Genomic DNA, 23895 nt, shown 5'->3' on the forward strand with positions numbered 1-23895 from the left:
TCCAACAATATACTCTTGAAACTGTTGTTTCTGGGCCTTTTATTGTTCTGACCTTTACTAGGAAGGAAATTTAGAGCCTAGGCCTGAACTTTACCTGAATAAACCTGTGTTATACCCTGTATTTGTGTGTGTGGTTGTGTCTAATGAGATCTCTCTGGCTCGCTGTCAGTTTTCTACTCGAGTCCATTATCACACTCTTAATTCTCTTCATGGAGGAAATCAACGGGCGGAATGGTTAAGTGGCACCCATGGCCTCTCGCCCACTCGTCCTCGCTCTCATCCTCACGAGGTTTCCACCCCAGCACAGCATCTGAGAGCCAACGCTCTTCAACCTGAACCTGTGCACCGCAGGCTGCGTCTGACATTGAAGTCCCTGAGGGCCCACAAGTACGTTTAGCCATAAGACTGAGGAAGTATGCCACTGGATGCAGCACAACTATAGAAATATCAGCTCTTACACTCTTAAAAACAAAGTTTCAAAAGGGTGAAGCCAAAGAAGAGCCATTCTGGGTTCCCTAAAGAACATGTCAGTAAACAGTTCCTAAAATAACTTTTTTTTCTTATTGCAAGGAATTTTTTAATAACCTAAAGTATCATTTTTGCGGAATGTAAACATTCCTTCACTCTTAAATATAAAGGTTATTTATCTGCATTTATGGTGAAGAACCTTCAACTACCATGGAACATTTACATTCCACAAAATGTTCTTATAATAGAAAAAAAGTTATTTTGATTATTAAAATGTTCTTCACACTAAGAAAAACATGGTTCTTTTAGGAGCTGCTCCCAGAAAAGTTCTTTGAGGAATCTAAAATGGTTCTTCTATGGCATCACTGCAAGAAAAAAAATTGCAACCTTTATTTTTGAGATTGTTGAATGTTAAAGGTTCTTCATGGAGGCCTCAGTGTCAATTAAGAACCTTTATTATTTTCAAACTAAAGAACCATTTTTGGTTCCTCAAAGTGCCTTTTAATGAATAGTTCTAAAGAGAACCATTTTTCTTAGTGTTAAGGACTTAATAATCTAAATAACCCTTTTCCACAATAAAGAATCTTTTGTTTAACAGAAAGGTTCCAGGGATGTTAAAGGTTCTTCATGGAACCATCAATGACAGTATAGAACCTCTATTTTTAAGAGTAAGGAATTATAAGAGTTACGTTTTTTTTTTAATATAATCTTTAATTGTAATAATTTTTAATAATCTAAAGAACCTTTGTTTTTACACAGAACCTTTTTGGAATATAGACATTCATACACTCAAAAAAATGCTGGGTTGTTTTATTTAAACCCAGTTTTGGGCCAAATATGGACATACATACAACTTTTGGGTAAAACATTTCACTGAAAAATTTCAGTGAAGTCCATATTTCACTCAAAGTTGGGTTGAAACTACCCAGCATTATTTAAGAGAGTAGATGCCAATAAGACGCCTTCATATTTAAGAGTGTATAGTTTTGAATAGAGAGAAAATAATGCTGCAAAGTAAATTTCACTTTTGAAATTCACTGGATTATTCAAAAAGTAGGTATTACCACATGCTTATAAATGCATTTTCACATTTAATTTCCGGCATTTTACATATATATATATATATATATATATATATATATATATATCATAAAACATGCATTCAGCCCTGCACAGATGGTTCGAGCCAAGAAGATGCAACTTAATAGATTTAGGAAGGTGCAAAGGTCTGTTGGCCTCATGCTTCAATGCAAATGATTTTCAGCTTGCAAAAAAAAAAAAAACATCTTGTGAAATTAACTTTATGAAAATGCCAACTTCATTACACAATCCATTATAGCGCAGTGGCAAGCGAGTGATTTATGCCATGGCGCATTTCGTGGTCTAAATAAGCCACGGAAGAGCGCGGTTGATTCTGACCTTTACATAAACACACAGAGACTAACGATAACGGTCTCGCTGACTCAACACAACATAATGTGCATCTGTTGGTTAATTACATTTTAATCTAATTGTTGTCTTTCTAGAGTAATGAAGCACAAAATCGATTCATAATTTACAGGCTGTTCTCATTGAAATGCGACACATAAGTCTTTCTCTTTAACTTCAATCTGAGATGCAGAGCAAATTTATAAAAAACATTTACACCCGCCAATTTAGCTCTCAGCATGACTCTGACGTGATTTTACCTTTATTCTCTTACATCTGGGCAAAACCTCAAGTAAAAGCCACCACGGCTGAATGGACAGGGCAACATGTTGCTACTGGATAAACAAGTAATCTCAATGCCTGTGGCTTGTAATTGAATCAAGCTTTCAGAAGCACAAAGGTTGGTGTGTTTCAACACAATTGTGACTGATGCTCTATTGATCCAGCCGTATTTTAAACATTGCCGTCAAAACCATCCAGACCCCTTTTACTCACACCTAAGATAAAAGCTGCCATAAACGTAATCTATCTGTCATAATAGAGTCCTAGTAGTTTGCTATTTGCAAAAATCAGAACAATAATGTTAGCATGTTGAAAAAAATTTAAGGATTGACAAGTAAATCAATAAACCAACAATGAAGTGTTTCCTCTTTCTCTCAAAATCCACACACAAAACAGCCATGTTGCACAATTAATGAGTTCATAAAATTTAAATTCCCTCAATGTTTACATGCACTTACATGGAAACTCCAGTTTCACAGCTTTTGTGTTACAAATAAATGATTGCTACAGTCAGAACAAAATCATTATTATTTTAGTATTTCTTGAAAGAGTTCAATCTGAATGCTCAACGAATGCAGAGTGTTGGGGCCCGACTTCATGAATATGCATGCCGATTGTTTGGCAATGCATGTAATATTGCTAAAACATGTTTAATAAATAATAACAGGCTGAATTAAAAAGCTCTCTCACACCCGAAGTTCATCAAAGCCATAGCAATCATCTTAATTAGCAACCAAACTCACTGTCCCACCAGCACTAATGGAATCTGTTCCAAAACCTAGTGAACCTATTGATTTTATAGGCATCATAAGTCTTCTCTTGTATCTTCTTTTTGCCAATTCAAAGCCAGCTTTACAAGTACTTGCAGATAAAGCAATCCCAAAAAGTTTTTCTCAGTTTTCATGTGTTGTGCATTTAAGGTGTAAGCCATTTTGCTTATTACCACATTATTAGTTTAGCATCCTAATAAGTAATGCTATTTGTGTGCCAGTGCACTTCAAATCAGATGCTTGTGTGAGGTTGCTACCTTCGAGGAAGCCAGGCAGTAGAATGGGAGGCAACTTACTACATTTTACAGTCAATATAATACACAACGGCATTATGTGTAAGTAAGTATGAGCCCTTCCTCTTTCACTCAGAAATCTCATGTGGTAAGACTCAGGGTTGCCCTGATAAATCACCTCCCCAATGAATTGCATCTGAATTGCACCTGCAGTGCTCGGGGACCGTCAGAGGAATGGAAATCAGGGGACTAACAGCCTGTGGCCCTCCTCTCGCTAGGCATGCTAATGCTGTAGCGATTACCTAAACAGGAGTTCTGCCGGGGAACTCCATCTGTCCCATTCAGAATCACTATGCATTGGCATGAGCCGCTGTTCACAATGATGCAAGCACATCTCATATACTGCCATTCACATACATACAAGTGTTTTCAGAGGCTAAATGAATGACTGGGGCTAAACACATCGCAGGCAAGCTTATCAAGAGCTACATGTTTAAACGCGCCGTTTAAAGTGTCATGAAACCAAGTCAGTTTTCACCACACAATTCAGGAGTGTAGGCATGGAAAGTAGGCTCTTTGGTTTGCCTTTTATTTACAGTTAACAATTTAGCAAACTGTTTTATCTAAATCGACTTGCTAATGAAGCGAAAACGCTAAATTTCAATCTGCAACAAAACACAAAGATCATTTTCATCTGTAACTTAATGTGCTAAAACACTTTCATTTGAACCGCTTCAAGTATTAAGCATTGATCGTTGGATAATTAGTCTGAACTTTTGACACACTCGCTGTGGAAATGAATGCCGTTTGTGATGCCAAGTGTCAGACTGCATCTGGTTTCAAATGAGCCACAGCCCATAACTCTCGAAACTCTGTAGTCTAGCAAGCAAATACATTTGCATCAATGCTTCTGAACATCCGAAAAAACGCCGAAGGGATAAAGCCACAGATTCTCATAAATAATAATGGAGGACTATTGATGTGAAGGAATATCATAGAAGCCAGCCATTTCAAATTCAATAGCGTTCACTCTAGTGCCCTTTTTGTATCTAATACCATAGCATTTCATAGGCCTTTAAGTGGCATTCCTGTTGAGACCCAGCACATACACAGCCGCATGCACATTTTCTTGCTCAACACCCAAGACAATGTCTCTTCTAATCGTGTTTAGCATGATTGCTTATCAAAGTCTGACAGCTGACATGGTGTTACAGAAAAATATTTGTGCTTGCAGTATGGGACATGCGTCATTTACTGCAGATGGGTCGTTCGGCACAACGTGTCTACATCAATCAGTTAAATCACGGTCAGCTAATGAGTGTGGCATAAACAGCAGAGAATTTCATTAACATTGTGTGGTTAATTGGCACAGGGCGGCCGTGAGTTTTCCCTTTGACAACTACAATGAGCAGTCGGCCAGAAGTGTTATTTAGAATGCTTATTAAACATGAACGAGGAAAAATCTATTGTTGTCAAGAGGCAATTTCAGTCTACAGATATGGATATAATTCCTTATGGGACATGCAGCCCATCCCTATCGGATCCCTAGAATCTCCTGGAAGCGGTGTTCTTCTAGCGAAGACTAGATTGTAAGAGGTTGCCACTGCTGAACTTTAGCTGTTTACATCCATAAACAACAGCAGAAAAAGAGCCCCCTGGTTCCCTTAATTTCCACTGACAAGCATAGCAAAATGCCAGAGTTCATTTCGCAGTCATATTTGCTCAGAAACAGTGATCTTCCTGCTGGGTAGGGAGACGTAGATTTAGATTCTAATAGAATTTGGGTGGCATCATTCTACGAAATCATCCTGCCTTGATATTCTTCCAGGCCAACATGCACACACACACTCTGTCACAACATATTTCAGACAACAGAAGTTTGAGTTATGTGAGGTCACCTGTGGTTATGAAGATCTTGTCTACTTCAAAAAGCAACTGGAAAAGACTTAGAAAGTAAGCTAGCAGAAACTTATCCAAAGAGACTTGCTTTGCACAAGAGGACAACACCCCCAGGCACCCTAGGGTTAAGTAGTTTGTTCAAGGATACAAAAGCCATGTATTGCTTCTTATGCCATTTTTACCTGCAATCCTTTGGCTCCTGGTCAAGATTGTTAACCACTACACTACACTACCACTATGACCCGACAATTTTGTCAAACTTGGCAAATATGGGTTTGTCTTGATTGTAAGTTTTAATCTACACCCTTTTTTTTTCAGCCCAGACTATTCACACCTACACTGTACTATAACCATCATTCACAACAGCTATGGACTACACCCCATTTACAGGCCCCAGAAGGGTTAGTTCAGACCACTTATGGTACATTCAAATAGGGTGTTGGCATCAACGCCTCTCGTTTACTTTGACATCATAGAGTGACATCAAGTGTTGCCAAAATTAATTGTGGATCCGTCACATCAGGTTGGGTCCAATGCTCACGGCAGAGGTTTAAAAATTTTCAACTTTTCAAGCACCAACGCAGGCATCAGACAATCAGATTGCCTTATGAAAATACACTAGCGCAGAAATTAGCCAATCGCGCTCATGCAACACCAGAAAGTAATCTGACTAGCTGTTGTCACTATGAAAGTCGCATCAGCACCAAGCTTTAAACACCCTTCACGCACCATGTGAAGATACCGTTATCGAACTCTCCTTACCTTAAACAGTATCATAAAACAGGGGCTTTCGCACCACATAGTCCCAGAAACTCAGTCAGCATGCAGGTTCCTAGAGAACAAATTTGTCCCTCAGGCCGTTTTCCTGGTTGCACTTGCACCAGGAACAGGAACTCAGAGGCAGACAGAAGTGACGTCTTCTTTTACGGCATTTATGAATGCCGATGACCGTGAATGGAGGTCACCATGATTGGAGCCGTTTCTGTAGCGTTTTGCGGGTTTCGTGATAATGGAGATGGAATGTAAACACACAATTTACATGATCAAAAGAGCAAAAAATTGGGCTAATAACCACCATTTTAAGGGCAATGGCTAGACCACTTATGGGACTCTGCTTACCTCAAACAGCCTCATTATGTTGGTGAACATGATCAAGACACATTTGCCCTGATTACCCAACAATTTTGTTGAACTTGGCAAATATGGGCTGGTCTTGATTGTATTTTCTGTCTACATCTTTTTTTCAAAGCCCATTCCAGATTGTTAAGCACAACCCTACACAATAACCCCATTCAAAACAGCTGCAGACTTTACCCAATTTTCAGTCCCCATAAGGGCGATGTTAGACCTCCTATATAACCCTCCTTACCTCAAACAGCCTCATAATTTTGACAAACATGATGGAGATATATTTGCCATGAAGACCCCAGCAATTCTGTCAAACTTGGGAAATATGGGCTGGTCTTGATTGTAGGTTTCAAAGCCCAGCCCAGATTGTTAAGCACTACATTACACTGTAACCCCATCCACAACAGCTGCAGACTTCATCACATTTCCAGTCCCCAGAAGGGCATTGTTAGACCTCTTATGTAACTTTGCTTACCACAAACAGCCTCATAATTTTGGGAAACATGACGGAGACACATTTGTCATAATGATCTTAGCAATTTTGTTGAACTTGGCAAATATGGGCTGGTCTCAATTGAACAACAGTTACAGACTACTCCCAACTCCCACATCTCAAAAGGTTAGATCCTTGGTCTGGTCTTGATTTAAGGAATCAGCCTGCACCCTTCTTCATCCAGCCCTGTTTATTGTCCACTACACTACACAACATCCATCGTTGACAAGAACCAGAGTATGAACCCCACTTCCAATCCCAAGAGGAACAAGTTTAGCCTTCTTACCTTAAAAAGCCTCAAGATGTTGGCAACCATGATGGAGACAGAGCTGGCGGCCGCACCAATGACTCCAACGATTTTATCTGGCTTGGCAAATATGGGCTGGTCTCCATTGGCACAGCGTACATCCGAACCGTCACGCTCAATGAGAGCTTGTACAAAGGTAAGCGACTGCTCCAGAGCATAGGTGTCCCGCGAGCAGGTGTCCAGGATACGGGCCCCCAGCGTCACGTTGGGCAGCAGCTCTGGGTCTTTGTTGATGAGGTCAATGGCAAAAAGCATTGCCTCCAGTCTGTGTATACCCTTCTCCTTCTTTAACTCCCCGCAGGGAATGCCACGCTCACCCCGGGAGTGAACCGGAAACAGGCCACCCAGGATGATGTCCCCATCTAGACGGATAGAGTGGGCATACTCAACAGGTGGTGTCTCAACTCGCTGGAGGGAGACTGGCAACCAGTAGCAGAGGAAGACGAGGATCTGGTATTGATTCCAACTTAAGCGTACAAGATCCATATCCACTGGTACGTTGGGGACAATGTGAAGAAATGAAGGTCCAAAAACTCCAGGTGGTGGGACGGAAGACTAATGGGGCAGCAGACGGATGGTACCGTCCATGCCCATTTCAAAACTGAAGTTGTGCCTTCTGACCATTTAAAGTGTGACCACAGGAATTTTTCATGGGGCAAAAATGTCTGGCGTACATGCCATGTGACTGGTAACCGGTGATATAAGGAGACGCGCAAATGTCAAACAAGAGCCTTTTACAAATCAAGCTCCAAAACTCTCACATCTTCAGAAGCATCTAAAAAAAAAAAAGAAAAAAAAATTTTATGAGTCGTTGCACAAAGATAAAATCAAACATGACTCAGGCACAATATATGCAAGCAACAAAGCAAACTCATCAAACACACGGACATGTTGACAGGGAGGAAATTACATCACAGTCATTTGGAGCTCAGTCTGGTCTTTCATTTCTGCCTCACTGAAAAAATAATAAATAAATCAAGCGCGTCTTCTCTAACATTTGCATAGACAACCAAAAACGTTTCGCAGTGAGAGGAAATGTGTATATTTGTGGACAATAGAGCTGTCAGGTTGATTTTTACAGTTCAGCTTTGTGGAATGGAGTGGGACAGAGGGTAACCAATGATAATAATGGCATATTGATCTTCACAAGTTTTTTTTTTTGAATATAATTTACAGATATAAAAATTTGGGCCAATGCAGATAGACAGTAATTGATATAATTTTACTTTTTACTGATAATATAAACTATATTTTTGGTTATTTATGGTTTTTAAAATAACTTTATGTATCTGGAGAAGTCTATGCTCTTGGTACAAATATAGCACTCTGTCTTTCCCTGTGGGCTATCCAACATCAATCTACATTTCTTTCATTTTAGCCAAACCACACTAAGCTCCAAAATGAAAGCTGCTCATTTACACTGTTGTTGGCACACATCAAACAACTGAGACAGTTCAGAGAGTCGAGACAGAGAGAACCTCTTGTGAAACACCCCCACATCTCCACTCTACACTGGAGAGCCATCGTTACGTTACGCACAACCTTGTGCTTCCGAGAGACACATGCTGCGCAATCTGCCGCCTCCGTGCGCCAAGAGCATCACTCTGCAACGTAAAGGAAGTCCATTGCACACTTCCGAGTGTGATTCTGCACTCCTGGTGAGCCACAAATGCCACTGAAATTCCCATACTAACCCAGACACTATATATCACGCGGGAAAAATCCCATCATTTCCCCTGGATCTTACTGTGGACTTATACCTTAAAATCAACATTTCCCACTCCATAACAATGAGTCGTTCTGTCGTAATGATTCTATATCGCTTTATTGTATTCTAAATGGCTCCGTTCAGTTTTGTTGTATTCTATACAGCTCTATTCTAATGACTATTCCATTTTTCTACTCCACACATCTCTGGGGAAGACCAGTGCGCATTGGTTTCTCGAGTGCAGAAACTGCCTGTTTGAATCTAATGCATTTGCATATACGATAGTATATGTGCATATGCATAATTAGATTTGTTTCAGCCTAATATTCTACTCGTTTGCACGAATTAATCCCTATATGAGAGCTCGGGTAGTTCCCTCTCTTCTGTCGTTATATCAGAAACAGATGGAGTTATTACCCTGGCAGACGCAGTGTATCCCATTTCTCTTTTTAATTTGCACGAATCAGTATGTGTCAAGCAGAACCATCTTCTACTGGAGATGCCATTATATTTCCACCAGGAGAACCTGTCTCATAAGAATCCAGAGCTCTTTCTCTCTCTTACAACTGTAAAGCGTATAACAATGTTGCGTGCAATTTTGAGTTTATAGACTGTAAATGCAACTCGTGAGAAAGACATGAGATGTTTAAAAATTCACAGCCTATATACATTAATCACGCACATTTCTGGTTGATAATTCAGAATTTATGAGAGAAATAAATTGTACAAACCCAACAGTCCCTTTGTATGATTCAGCAGCATGCATGCGTGCGTGTGCATTAATGCACATTCCTTTGATGCAATGCAATGATTCACACAGTCTAATCAACACAGCCTCTGCATTCTCATTTAGTTCTTTATATAGCTTCATCACGAATGCGCAAGAATGGTCTCATTAAAAGCGCATTTTTTTCTGAACCAATAAAGTGCTTTTAAGTAACTATTGCCATTTTATAAAACCCAAACAAGCTCTAAAAAACCAACTGTGACATTACGTTTTACAATAAAACAATTATCTATTAGATTACTGAGTTTTCGCACTCTAAAGATATTCATGAGCAGCATTTCAAACCGTATTTTATAATTCTTTCAGCATAAGAATAGCATTTTAAAGAATACCAACATGAAAGTGCAGTAGATGTGAGATCTTACCTTCTTTCTGCTCTCAGAAGCTGGTTTGTGGTGCTGAAATGAACAGCGAGCGCATCACCAGAATCCTCCCTGTGTGAATGTGATTGCTCTCTCACTCACTCACACTCTCACACACACCCTCTCTCTTCCGTGCATCACATGCAATCTTAAATGAAACATGCTCTCATTTCAGAAGGAAAATTCTCAGGAACGTTTGTTCAGAATGATAAAGGGAACATCCCTTCTTGTACACAAAAATAGACGCAGAAGTGCAGTAATAATGGAGAGGGTAAACGCAGGAATGTGAAGATGCTAACATCATTTTGGATTTTGCATTAACATAAACAGACTATCTACCTCTAGAAACTGCATTAATCAACGGTTTTGAATGATAATTCGTTTAAATATGACCACATTTTTATGTTTTGTGTAATCTTACACAAGATTTTTGGATGCACTCTAAATTATCCTAATTCGATTTATTAATTCAATGAGTCTGAATGCAAACAATTCCTAACCATTTTAAATGCGTAGTGGCAAATACTATTTATATATTTAACCATTATTTAAGCCATTTTAGATTCACCATCTGCTACTAACCAAAGCCACATCTGACCAAATTGAACTTGTAATTCCAAACAGTAAAACAGATTTTGGGAAATGTCAGATTTGGCTGTAATGCAGTTGGATAGCTGGTTTATAAATAGTTCACTATTGCCCTCTAGTGGTATAAAAACCCTTGCTCACTCACCACATTATTAATCGGGTTCCCAATCTACTCCGCACAACCTCAATTATTTACTACATCATTCTTCGCGATTTAATCATATTTACCCTAAACATAATCATTTTATATATAGAATCAGAATAATTTGATGTTTAAAACCCTTATTTTAATGAAAAAGAAAACTCACAAACCTCGTTTAGTTACATCACACAGTCTCCTGGTTTGGAAATCCTGTTATATGATCATGCAAAATGCCTTTATAGGCTACTTAAAAATAAAAGAAAAAAAATATTAATGCACAGTCAATTTCTCTGTTTATTGTTGGTCAATACATTCATTTTAACAAGGAGAAATCCGTCAAGCCACCGGAAGGCTAAAAAGAAACATGGATCTACAGATTTGCACAGTGAATGCTTGTGAAGATCGGTTTACCTTTCTTTAAAATCTTAACAGCCAAATCAGGAGAGAAATACAATGAAAAAAGCATCTAAAACTGATGGGAGACTAATTAATCTGAGAACTGCAGCGATAAGGAAACTAAAAAAAATTCTCATAGCAAGCATTTAACATTTGCCTGCAGTTCATATGAGGACAACTGGTTGTATTTTCCAGAGCATGTGCTTGTTCAAACATAAAAGATCCCTTTCCCTTAATATAAGTGAAGTAGTATCCGAGTTCATGACGTTCCAGTGGTCTTCAGTGTCCAGTGTTTTCTCAGTAACAGAAAAGACAGACATCCATATGACTGCACTGAATACCAATGAGCCTGATGGGTGTCAATGCTGTCTGCAGGAGTTCAATGCCATCTCGCCAAGAGCACGTGTGCCTTGAAGCTCCTCCTGAGGCTAAACCTGCCACTACTTGGTTTTGGATGGAAATGTCAAATCTTATTGATGGCAGCAGGGCAATGGAAAGCATATGTATTTTCTCTCATATCTGAGAGTGGTCAGAAGCCCTCATAAATGGTTAATAAGAGTGCAGCTGAAAATACTGTACCGTTACACTGTACGGACAATGGAAAAGCTCCTAAAAACCCACACACGTTTCTGAGGGTTTCTTATGCCCCAAGTTTTTCTGTTAACTTTTTGTAGTACAGCGATGTTTCTTTGACTTTTTTAGTGGTTCTGATCTTCTTTCTGTGACTCTCACTGTCCAGTATGTCTTTCCACCGATGCTGCAAGTCCAGTTTGCTGTCAGAAGATATCTAGTAAAGAGAGACAGAAGGAAACACAAAATACTATCATAACATTATCAAGGATTTGTAGATTCGTCTCAGACATGGGAATACCACATTAAGAGAAGATACCATGATATTCTTTAAAGTGGAGTACACTGTAAGTTCATGGTCGGTTAAACGGATTTAAACAGTTCAATATATATATATATTAGGGATGCACCAAAGTTCAAATTCTGTCTGATAATCAGTAAGCCAATAATTGCGTTTATGTTATGTTTGTAATGTTAATGTTATGCCAAAGTAAAATTAAACATTTTACATTCTTCAAGGAAATTTAGGCACTACAACATTATTATGAAAAATGGATATTCTTTTTTAGATTGGCTAAAGATTATATTTAAGAGGGTTATTAAATTAGTTTAAAATATTTTCTTTCCCATTATCTAAATGTAAAAATGCTCTATACATATACACATATATACATATACACATATATATACATATATATATAGTACTTCTCCCTATAATAAAGTCTAAGAGACTGTGAGCAGCTGGATGGCTTCAGTACAAACACTTAAGCAACTCTCTGTCACATGTCGCCTGGGAGCGGGAGGTAATCCAGCCTTCATGTGTGTTCATGTTACATATAACTAACTGCAACCCAGAGACAAACACAAGGACTAAGACCCAGAGGAACCAGTGAAATGCTAACTGTCAGACTGACATATGGACTTCTACCACAGGGAGGGCATTTATGGGGGAAAAAGCATGGACATGTATCCTCAAAGCAACTCTGTCACCCTTATTTGAAGATCAGGGAGCTTCTCTCATCTCTCCGGTCCTGTGACAGAACGACGGCATGATTAATACGGCCTGGCTGAGCCAAGCGCTGTTTCCAAGGACACGGGTGAGTTATCTTAATTGCTTCTTAAAGAAGCCCCCCTCACCGCTCAACCCGCACCCCAAGGGCTCTTTAAACCTTGAGGTGAGACCGGGGCGGACTAATTTCCGGGGCCTTGCTGTGTGCAGGAAGTCCACCCTGGGATTTCTCTCATACATTAACAACAAGGCTGTAGTAGCACTCCGCCAGCCAAAGCACAATTCCTTTCTCCCGCTACAACACACCATCTGTGTACCATCGAAGTTCAGAGAACAGGAAACTGCTGCACACAACCTAGTGAGCTGCTTACCTAAAGCATCAAAAGCCCCTCCAAACTAAGCATCAGGATTTAAACTAAAGGTAGGCACGTAGCATTACACAGTTGACTTCTGAAATGTTTTAGCCAGCTCAAAGGCAGAACTGCATACAGTTTTTGCAAAGAAGGCAATTGCAGAATGCACTGTGATGATGTTATATGGCTTCTAAGATGTTTTGATCAAATTCGAAGGCAGGACTATGTGTCTTTTACCAAGAAGTCAACTGCAGAATTTATTGCAATGAGCTAACTGAAAAGTGAAAGTTGGTGAACACAGCAGGAAAAATGTCTACTGTTTTCTTCAATACTTTACTGTATGTATTGCTCCAGAAAGTAGTTGTTAGCTTAGCAACAAGCTAATGTCCAACTCAACCAGAATCAACTGGAAGTCAATTTTTTTCTACTAACATTCCTATGGAATTATTAAAATATTTTTTCTGAATGTTCTCGGAATGCTCAAAACATCCAGTTTTTTTAAATGTTTACAAATCTTTTTTTTTCTTGAGTGTGGGAATGTAAAAGAAACATTCCACTTCATCCTTTAACATTATGAGAATGTTACTTTTTGAATGTTCTCTGAACGTTCTGAACTCTGAAAGTAGTAACATCTGAAGCAATTCGATGGACATCCAACTAAAACGTTTTGAGAACACGTTTTGAGAACACTATTAAAGACCAGATAACTTGTTCATAACTTGGGGAGAACATTACCAAAACGTTCTGAGAATATTCCGTTAGCTGGGTCCCTAGTAAGACCGTTCCATATTATTTACTCATGAGGCTTCGTTTCAATTAGTATCCTGCTCTAGAAGGAACTACAGTAGCTGTGGAGGAAGTAGACTGCAAGGTAACTCACAAGGCTTTGAAAGAGTTTGTGAAGTGCACAACTCACCAAAGCATGACCTTGGATCTTGTTCTGATACCTGCGCTCCTGGTTGTGGATTTCAGGTGGCTTCTTGTGTGCAACCCGAGGTATCTTGTCTTTTTAAAGCTCTGCCCACAGACGTTGCACACATGCAGAGATTTCTTGATAGCACCCCCTTTTGGGCTACTAGGCTTTATTTCTTTGTTACGAGTCCCTTCTTCGCTTTGATGTTTCTTATTGCTGGTCTTCAAGGTCTTTTGGCCCACTATGCCAGGGGCTTTCGGAGGCAAGTTCCTGCGTGTCAGATATGGTGAAGTGTGGCCGTGGTGGACATTCACTTCTTCTTGTCGACCTTTAACTGTCTCCTCTTTTTTGTTCAACACGACCTCCGCGGGCTTGTTGACGGCGTAGCTCTCCAGCGACTGGGAGATCCTGCTCAAGTAGTTGGACTTCTTCTTGTGGAGCACTGAGAGATGGCGTAACACGTCCCTCTTGCGCCGTGTCTTGTAGCGGCAGAGCGGGCAGCAGTAAAACTTGACAAAGAAGTCCGTGCCATTATCCGTGTGCAGCTCAATGTGTTTCTCCAGGTTCTGCATGGAGCTGAAGCTCCGCCTGCAGAGCTTGCAGAAGAGTGCCTTATAGTCAAAGCCTATGGAGAATTGAGCCTTGGATGAGACCTTGTCCTCCTTGGGGCTCTGGGTGTCAGAAAAAGAGCTGGGACTGGTGTTGGGATTGTCTGGATCTTTACCGTTGGCCATTTTCCTGGAGCTGGACGTGGAATCACTGGAGCTGGTTGTGGAGCCAGAAGATGCAATCTTGTGTACGGTCCACAGGTGTCTTCTAAGGTGGCCTCGAACCCGGTACGTCCTGTTGCAAATTAGACATTTGCAGGGGGTCAGGTCTTTGTCACATGCTTCTTCTGTTGGCTCCTCAGGTTCTTCGCTATCCTGAGGCTCCTTCTCTACATCTTCCTCTCCCTTCTTCATGTTCTCACCCATATCTTCTTCATTAATAAAACTGTTCTCTTCTTCTTCCAACTGGAGCTCCTCCACGTACGGTTCCTGGCTGTTGAAGTGGTAGTGTCTCCAGCTCTCTGGGGTGGTGTGGTTTGGGCTCGGAGATGAAGGGGGCAGGTTATCTTCTTTGGACAGGTACTGGTACACTGCATTCTGGTTGCTAGCAATGGGCTCCAGTTTCAGTATGTATTCCTCTTTATCAGATCGGGGATAGATAGCTTCAAGAAGTTCTTTTATGCTCTTCTTGCCATCTCCAGAAAGGCCTGGAACCAGAAGTAGACCTTAGTTAAAGGGGCCATATTGCAGAAAAATTTTATTCCTTTTTATATATTAAAGATTACTATGTAGATACACCATAACATATATATATACATATATATATATATATATATATATATATATATACACACATTTATATAACAGCATACAGTATACAACAACTTGACAAACCGTGATTAATGGCAGGGTGAAATATGTTAAGTTGAACCAATCAAATTTACATATAGAAGTCTTAAAGGTACAGTAGCATAATTGCTGGGGAAATCAAAATTCCCTTGGTCATTTGATATATAAGAGGTAGGGATGCTCATTTCGATTAATTTTCCCAACCGACAACCGCCGCTCGTTAATCGATTATTAACCGTTAACTGATAAGATTATAATATTGAATTGGCATTAAATACAAATAAAATTAACGCGTATCTGTGACACTTTAAAAAAATACAAACAATTTTTTTTTTCCATCAAAGGGTTTATTTTAACGTGCAAAGTGCAAACAGCAGCATACAGAACAGATCAACAACAGAACCTGGATTCCGTTTAAATTTCCACGCACCTGCAGCATTTCTGACAGTGAGAGAAAAATAGAATAAAATAATACAAATTAAATACAAACTAGGCCTAGACTAAATCTATATATTTTTAACTTAAATAATTAACAAATTAAGATGACAAAAAGAAAACACTGAATCCGTTTGAACGAAGCTTTCAAACCGGATTTTTTCCCGTTAGATTAAGATTTTTCGTTAAATAAAAATAGCAGCCCTACCTCAAAACCTTGTCCAATTTTTATGTAAAAAAGCAACATATCAACGTGATGTGGGGTCAGTCTGGAGCGCAACCTGTTGACAGTTAGACCCGCGGCAGAAAACACCCTCTACAATGGGACAGATGTTTCGGGAATACACAGGTAACGTCTCGCTAGAGTGGCCAGCTTCGGGAAGCGCCTTTATTTGCTTTCCACCAGTCAAGAGGATTAATATCCAGAGAAGGAGGATCGTCTCTCATGTAGATGTCAACATCTGCTTCTGGATAATCAGTGCGTCATCTCCTGAGATCGCCGTGCATCGCATCTTCTCCCTGATAACATGGAGGGCAGAGTTTGTTGCCCTTCATCACTCGAAGCTTGTGGGTGTTTGCTTCGTAAATGTTACTGCATCGTACTTGTGCTACTGCTGTATTTTAATACGGCGCCGCATAATTTACAGGTAACTTCGTCGCCCTTTCTGTTAAAATAATCCCACAAAGTGCTTCTTTTCGCTCGCTTCATTTTGCTTCCCTTGCTCAGAAAAAAAAAAATCTGCAGGCATGTGTCACGGGTGTGGTTGAGCGTGCCGACGCGCTCCGTGAGTTAATAAATAAGCTATATAGTAGCCTAGGCTATTTTATTTTCGAAACCATGCAGCAAACTAAACAAAAATTACCTAAAAAAAAAACGTCAAACCGTTTAACTGATAGTATTAATCGGTCAAAATTTTTACTTTCGGTTAACGGTTAAACGGTCAATATGAGCATCCCTAATAAGAGGTCATTGTGCTATAAAACATTCTGTAAGTCTAAAAACAGCTTATATTGAAGCCAATCTGATAAAAACTAATGAACAACTCTATGATCAAGCAGAATTGCAATCAATAATCATCAATTGTGCTTTATTGCTATATGTCAATGAAATGTTATCTCTTCAGGAGAGAATGAAACGTAGAAATGCAGTGCTGTACTAACCATCAGGTTCAGGCACTCGAGTGAAACAATACATTTCCTTGTGTTTGATCAAATTGGGAAGGCCACGGAAGAGACTGCGACAGAGTTTACATTCAAAGATTGTGTCCACCTCTTTGAGGAGAATGTGTTTCAGATGTGCAGTACCTGCATGTAAGCACAAGAGGACAGTGATTAGACTACATACATACTACAAACCGTATTCTAACGGATCAGTCTACTACTATCATTAAGAGAGGAAACAGAGTTAGGTAACACATTGTGAACAGACACAGCACCTGTGCGGAAACATTCAATGATCTGCTGGATGCCAGATTTGGAGGTTAGCAGCGGTGTTTGTAGCAGAGGAGGATCTCCGGGTTCGGTAGAATAGACTGCGATAGAAAAACAGTGTATTCTTACAGTATATCCATGAATAATTTACAACATAGATGTTTGAAATGTTCAGAACGGTTTTAAACCAACAGATTTGCTGCTGTAAACAGAGAAAATGCATAAACCATGATTCTAAACTCTAGTATAGTCTAAATGCACAAAACTCATCCGATTAATCATGCACCTCAGTTATAACGCTGCTTATCTCTCTTATTAACACTCCGTCAGGCTGAATCTCTTTGAATAATCCTCACCAGACAAACTCATTATACAGAAATGATGATCTGAAGTCTAGTTCGCTGCTGTGCTCAGTATGTTTTGCATGGCAGATCTCGCCGATATGAGTCATATCCATACAGAGGTTCAGCTTGCGCTTTCTAAATGAGTTTTTATTAAAGTTTGCATTATTGATGGCCGCTGCCTGCGACTGTCTGCCACTTTGCCAAAACGTCTGGCTCTGAAACAAAAGCTTTGATTTAACACACATCTCCATTTTTCCACTGGATGAATCGGATAATATCTCTTCGGTTTGGGTTATGCATGCCAATATTTCAAGGTGGTGATTAATGAAGCTCTAGTTTGTGGAGACTATTACAGAAAGGACGTTTATTAGTGGAGTTTGCAATAGCAATAGTATTATTATTGCTCATACTCAAGGGTATGCACAAGCAAAACTTTATATATTTTCTTAGAAATCTAGACATTTTAAAGAACAGATTATCTTAAACGACTCTAAAAGAGCATTTTCCATCACCAGCTACACAGTGGAGGACAATAACTCTTCCCTACAAGAGGAGGTGAAAAAAAATCACTCGTGTGTGAAGATATGGGGCATGAACACAGCTGTGGATAAAGCGACCAAATCAGTCTGAGATTGATGATGGGGATGTTGGTGAATTTATGGCTGGATCAGCCAGCAAAGCCCAGCGGTGTGTTTACAGCGGCCCTCAGAGACTCACCTTATATTGGAGGTGTTTTATGACTGTGTGATGGAATTTCCTTTAGGAACGGCCGGAAATTTGCCAATGTCAGGACGGCTAGGTGAGGAGGTGGCAGTCAACACTCAGAATCAATCTAGGGCTCTGCGGTTGAACACTGCTGACTGATGTTTGTGCTATGAAGGGTTGGTGAGATGATCTATGAATCAGTTTCCACTAAATAGTTATTTCTGTACACACAAGATTTTTTTTTTGCTGGTAAATAAGACTTGATCGACTCACTAGCTTTGCAGATAGTAATACATAAAAGCGTTTAAAATATTTAAATTATTTGGTAATTTCATGGTAAATATATCAGAAATAATATACATTTAAAAGTTGATACATTTGAACATAAAATTTATTTTTACCTTGGCAACTAATTGAAAATAAGTATGTTTAAGTACTAAAATGACTAAAACCAAAGCTGGAATAAAAATTAATTAAAGCTATATAGAAATATGAGAAAACTGATAAAAAAAATTACAAAACAATAAAAAAAATATATACTACTAAGCTGAAATTAAAATATAAAAATAAAGCTATATTTTTATAAAATAATAATGAAAAATTAGACACAAATTCCTAAAATGAAAACTGAAACCATAAAAACAAAAGCCAATTCAAAATGTAAAAAAACTAAAACCTAGGCTAAAATTAAAATTACACAAAAAAGTCAAAGTCCCATAAAAATGACTAAAACTGAAATTAAAATAACTATAAAACCAAAGTTAATTCTAAATATAAAAAACTAACAAATTAAATCTTAAACTAAATTTAAAATGAAAACTTACAAAATAAAATCCAATTCAAAATTTAAAAAAGACAAAAATACATGCAAATTAACTAAAATAAAAACTGGAATAAAAAAAAAACTAATTCTAAAAAAAAAAAATGTAAAAGATGTAACAAGCAAAACTGTCCTAAAAGCACAAGAAATTACTAAAATAAAACTGCAAATGTAAAAATAAAATCTTATTAAAATATTTATGAACACTATAATAGAGATCAGACAAGGGGAAATCAGCTAAACTGGAAATATGAAAGGAAAACCGCAATGGAATAGAAAAAAAAAAGTTAAAAAAGTTTATATTTCTTTCGTTGTAATATGGAAAAGGTTTGTTCATTTATTTTAGTTTTTGTATTTTTAAAATTAATGTTGGAATTTTAATTAATACACTTTCTTTAAAGCATTTAAGAGATTTTAATTAATTTCTACCATTAGTAAAAACAAAGCATGAAGACGTGTACAGGAAGTGACACTGCTACATCCTATCACTCTCACACAGACCTCAAGCCACTCCCCCGAACCCACACCTCATCACAGGGGGCGTGGCCTCTTGACCTCCCAGTATAATGAGGCAAAGAGCAACTCAATCAATGCTTCAGTCACAATCCCCCACAAACTCTTTAATTTCAACATCATACTACAATTATAAACATGATAGAAATCTTTATAAAGGCCAAATTAATTTATAAGAAGCTGATCATTACTTGATTAAAAACATGTGACAATTGAACTTTGCTTGATTCCGTAACCTGAAGTGTAAGTTACCACCAAGTTACACTAGTTTATGTATGCATGTGTAAACTTATCCTCCATTACAGGAATTAGCTGAGGGGGAGGGGCATGACCTCTCCACAGCAAGGGTCACAGACTCTAGTGACCCCTACTGAGTGAGGGACAATAGCAGGCCGTGGAGGAATTTGCTGTAATCCTCTAATAGGTAAGGATCAGAGACGATGGGCCGCTTTTAAAATGCATTTACTCTTGTGTGGATTATATCCATTCATGTGTGCCGGTCAGAATGGATCCCAATGGTCAAGAAGCATTTAGTAAGTATTACATGCAGTACTCAAGATTCAATAAACAGGCAGAAAGAGGAAGTTTACCTAGTGTCTTGCTCGCATGGTCAGGCCCGGACACAGTGCCCTCTACGGTGACCTCATCCGTCTGACAAGACTTCTCATTGGCTGGGGTGTCCTCCATCTCTGAACCACCTCAAATGTGTCTCTGTGGAGAAAGAGAGAACCGCAGAGCAATAAACATCCATGCCAAACCCTAAACGGTACTGCAGAGAGCATTTAAAGCATGATCTATTAAGAAAAAACCTTTAAATCTAGTTTAATTTATAGTACAAGAATTATTAAAGTAGTACTAAACTGAATTTATGAATGTATAATGTGTCAGGTTTTTACATGTTGTAAAAGCTGCCACTTTTACTCCAAAGCAACTTATATCATGCAATTAATATCAAAACACAAAAAAGTGTGCAAAGCAAGTTTATTTGTAAGGTGGTGCATTAAATAATATACATTTGTATCATTTATGTTTGTTATAAATATATATATATCTTTTTTTTATTCTGAATACTATTCAATTTAAATATCTTGTTGTGGATTGACAGAAAAATTTAAATTGCATGCACATTTATGTCCAAACACCATGTAAAAAGTGGATTTTGCATAATAGGTGCCCTTTAACAATGCAATTTTGACCAAGTGCGACTTATTTTCCGTAAAAAATGTTGCATGTAATTTTATACTTTTTGTACTGTAGATGTTGATTGTATCTGTCAGTTTGTCCATTTTAACTTTGCACTGAAATGCATCTGCTTTTCTCCATCCTTGTCCGTTTTACAATACTTAGTTTGCCCTTGAATAAAAACACACTGGTTGTTTAAGGTCCTACTTCAGATGTCTTTCATCCAGTAAATGTTCTGCCTGTAAAAGACCCTACACACTCAATACTCACACATGTAAAGAGAGCCATCAAACACCACTCACTGACACAATGCTATTCAAATGCAGCAGCAACAGACACTGCAATGCAATAAGATGTGTGCTTTTCAATGGCTTTCAAAATCCTTAGACAACTGCTGGCCTAATTAAACCAACTGCAAGCAATACATTTTGTTTTTCTTCTGTCTCGTCTCTGGTCACCATCAACCTTTACTGAATGGAAATGAGCAGCATGAACATCTGATAAACAACTGCTTTCATTATCTACATAAAAACTAATGTCCAACAGGTTTGAAATGGCATGAGGGCGAGTAAATGATGACAGTATCTCTTTAAGCAAGCTCTCTAAGAGTCGCCCTCTGCTGGAGTTTGGTTGAAAAACAACAACATAAGCTCTCAGTCTTGACAAACACTGAAAGTTTCTACATGACAAGCACATTTAATAGTTAATAAAAGATCAGTCTGTATCTATCTATCTATCCCGCTCTACATATTGCAAAATGCATGCCATTTATACACATAACCCAACACTAAATGTGTATTTCGCCACATAAAATAAGAAAGATGAACATATGTTCACTTCATGTTGACAACAACCTCTAAATATATGATGCATGCATTATACTTTATCATAAAAAAAAAAAAAAAAAAACAGCTGGTGGAAACTGTCTTTTTCCAAACAGTGATTCTCATGTGATGTCATTGCTTACTGTAACAAGACATTAAACATTGGGAAGAACCAATGAGAAAATGTAAACAATCAAAACAACAATAAAGCACTAATCTGAATACTTTGTTATGGTGTTATGGTCCTATATAAACAATCAGAAGTGCTGACAACTCGAATAGCCTTGACTTCATGAACTGAAATGATCATCATAATCAAGAGCTCTGAACATCCCAACAGCATCGATCAACAGACAAAACTGCTTTGTGTGTGTCAGAGTATTTCACGCATTACTTTGATGCTTCAGTTATGGACATTTTTATGTCCCCTTGGATGATTTAAAAGAAAAATTTTTTTATACATTATTATAACTTTTAACGGTCTCTTAAATGACTTTTCCTTATTTTTAAGAGCTTAAAGAACGAAACTTTGAGAACAGTTTTTCTCTATTTCAGGCTTAATATCAACTACCACTGTATAAATGATTTACAACATTGTACTTCAGACCAAGAATAAAACATCCATTTCAACTCAATTTGTAATTTTCTATAACAAAGATCATACCAAAATTGTATTTCATTGAACTACTGATTTTTACTAAAAAAAAAAAAAAAAGGTTTAAGATGCAAAAATAATTGGTCCTTGTAATTTAACTTTAAAATGAATTTATTTATTTACTTACTCCTTCTGTCTTTAATGATTTTGAAACAGATGTTAAATTTAACATTTGCATTTTTTTCTTATTTATTTCTAGGTTGTTGTTTTTTTATGATATGTGTTATGTAAACAACTGCTTTGTGTTATAAAACTTTACAAAAAGTCTGTTATGTCAATGCAATTAGTTGAAACTTCACTGGCAGCTAACTTATCAAGTCCAAATTGATCGATTTGCGAAGCACATTTCGACATATTTTAACAATATCATATGAGTTACATGATTATGTCATCACACACAGCTCATTATGAGTCACTACATCACTTTACATCTGCATAACTTGAGTGTAAACACATAATCTCCTGAATACATACATACTGTCAGTCCTCATGAGTGTAAATTACTAGAAGTTGTTCTTCATTACTGTACTCGAGTATTATTTTGAAGAATATTTACTCTTCTAATGTCAAACACCTCTAACATCAGCTGCTGATGGTTTCATGTTTACCAATTTCAGTTTGGCATCCGGTTTGTCCTTCAACTCAGTCTGACACTGAGAAATTGTGCCTAAAAAGCTGCTTTACAAAGAAGTAAACTTTCTTCTTAAACATCTCATTTCACGAGGAAACTTGTTTTGGAGTCCACTTAAGCATGTTAATCAATCACTCTGACCTTTGATTGGTTAAAATGTTGTCACGGTGTCCAAATCTTCACTTGAGGCTGATCTCTCAGTATTTTTCCCCCATCCTCAAACGCGTTTGAAACTAGTTAACGCGAACGGACTAGACTAGGAAGAAACACTCGCTATGCGTTTTAAAACCACAAAGGGCGACGATGACGCATAAGGAAAAGCATAAAAGACGATATCAAACACGCAAAACAAACTTTACAACTCATCGACAGCCAAACAAACCGAACCGAGTGTGCGTGAGCTCCGAACTGCTGCGCTTCGCTCGTCGTTGCGCGCGCCGCCGGAGAGCCTTGCGCCATTGCGCGCACTCTCCTTCCTCACACATGACGAAAAGGTCCACAAAACACAAACAATGTACTTAACAACAGTCATCTGCACCTAACAGGCCATCTGAAGCCTGTCTAATGATGCGCGAGCCGTCTCTTCACCATCCACAGACTGAACAACAAAACCATGACGCCATTTTTTGCAAAACAACCGCGTTCTGGGAGGAAACGCGACGCGTTTGCGTGTTTTAAAACGCGTGTGAATCGCTTCGTCAAAGGTTGCGAGGCTTAAACGAAGCGTCTGGATGTTCTTACCGATATAATCCGCGGATTCCCGGAAGACACTTCGACTTCGACTTTAAGAGCTTTTGGAAGGTGCGTGACGCCTCCACCGCACGCACGTGTCCTCCTGAGCAAACACTGGAGAGCTATCAGGGTACCGTGACCTAGTGCTTCGAGCTCCGAGCCTGTCTGAGAGGTTACGCGTTCGAGTCGACTCGAGAACTATCGCTAAAAACACTTTTAACCTCAGGTCGATCAAGGGGACTAACATCTATATTTACAGTAAATAGATTTGACTATCATGCAAATAAATGCACTTAAAAATATATAAAAGTTTCTTAAAAGGACGTTTTTGACAGTATTTATGTGCGCGTGCTGTTTTATGACCTCATAAAACAGCACGCGCACATAAAG

The 23895-nt window shown here is 38.4% G+C and overlaps 2 protein-coding genes across 4 annotated transcripts in view; both read right to left on the reverse strand.

The window, feature by feature from the left end:
- The window catches only part of LOC127956924 (metabotropic glutamate receptor 8-like), a 155033-nt gene extending 145072 nt beyond the window's left edge, over positions 1-9961 (reverse strand). The window contains exons 1-2 of the mRNA XM_052555213.1: positions 9869-9961; positions 6988-7783 (exon numbers count right to left, since the gene is read on the reverse strand). Of these exons, the coding sequence (XP_052411173.1) occupies positions 6988-7494 (507 nt within the window). The 5' untranslated portion in view covers positions 7495-7783; positions 9869-9961. The remainder of the gene's footprint in view (positions 1-6987; positions 7784-9868) is intronic.
- Positions 9962-10871: 910 nt separating this feature from the next.
- LOC127956851 (zinc finger protein 800) lies at positions 10872-23730 on the reverse strand. 3 transcript variants are annotated; one of them, XM_052555094.1, is made up of 6 exons: positions 23515-23730; positions 20072-20192; positions 17105-17200; positions 16830-16973; positions 13840-15091; positions 10872-11778 (listed from the first exon to the last, which is right to left on the reverse strand). In XM_052555094.1, coding segments are annotated over exons 2-6 (1590 nt in total). In that variant the 5' UTR covers positions 20169-20192; positions 23515-23730; the 3' UTR covers positions 10872-11777. The 3 variants fall into 3 exon arrangements, with proteins under 3 accessions (XP_052411054.1, XP_052411055.1, XP_052411056.1); XM_052555095.1 differs by lacking the exon at positions 23515-23730 and adding an exon at positions 22915-23414; XM_052555096.1 differs by lacking the exon at positions 23515-23730 and adding an exon at positions 20725-21053.
- Positions 23731-23895: the final 165 nt, after the last annotated feature.

The sequence above is a fragment of the Carassius gibelio genome, chromosome B4 (genome assembly GCF_023724105.1).
Source record: "Carassius gibelio isolate Cgi1373 ecotype wild population from Czech Republic chromosome B4, carGib1.2-hapl.c, whole genome shotgun sequence".
Classification (NCBI taxonomy): domain Eukaryota; kingdom Metazoa; phylum Chordata; class Actinopteri; order Cypriniformes; family Cyprinidae; genus Carassius; species Carassius gibelio.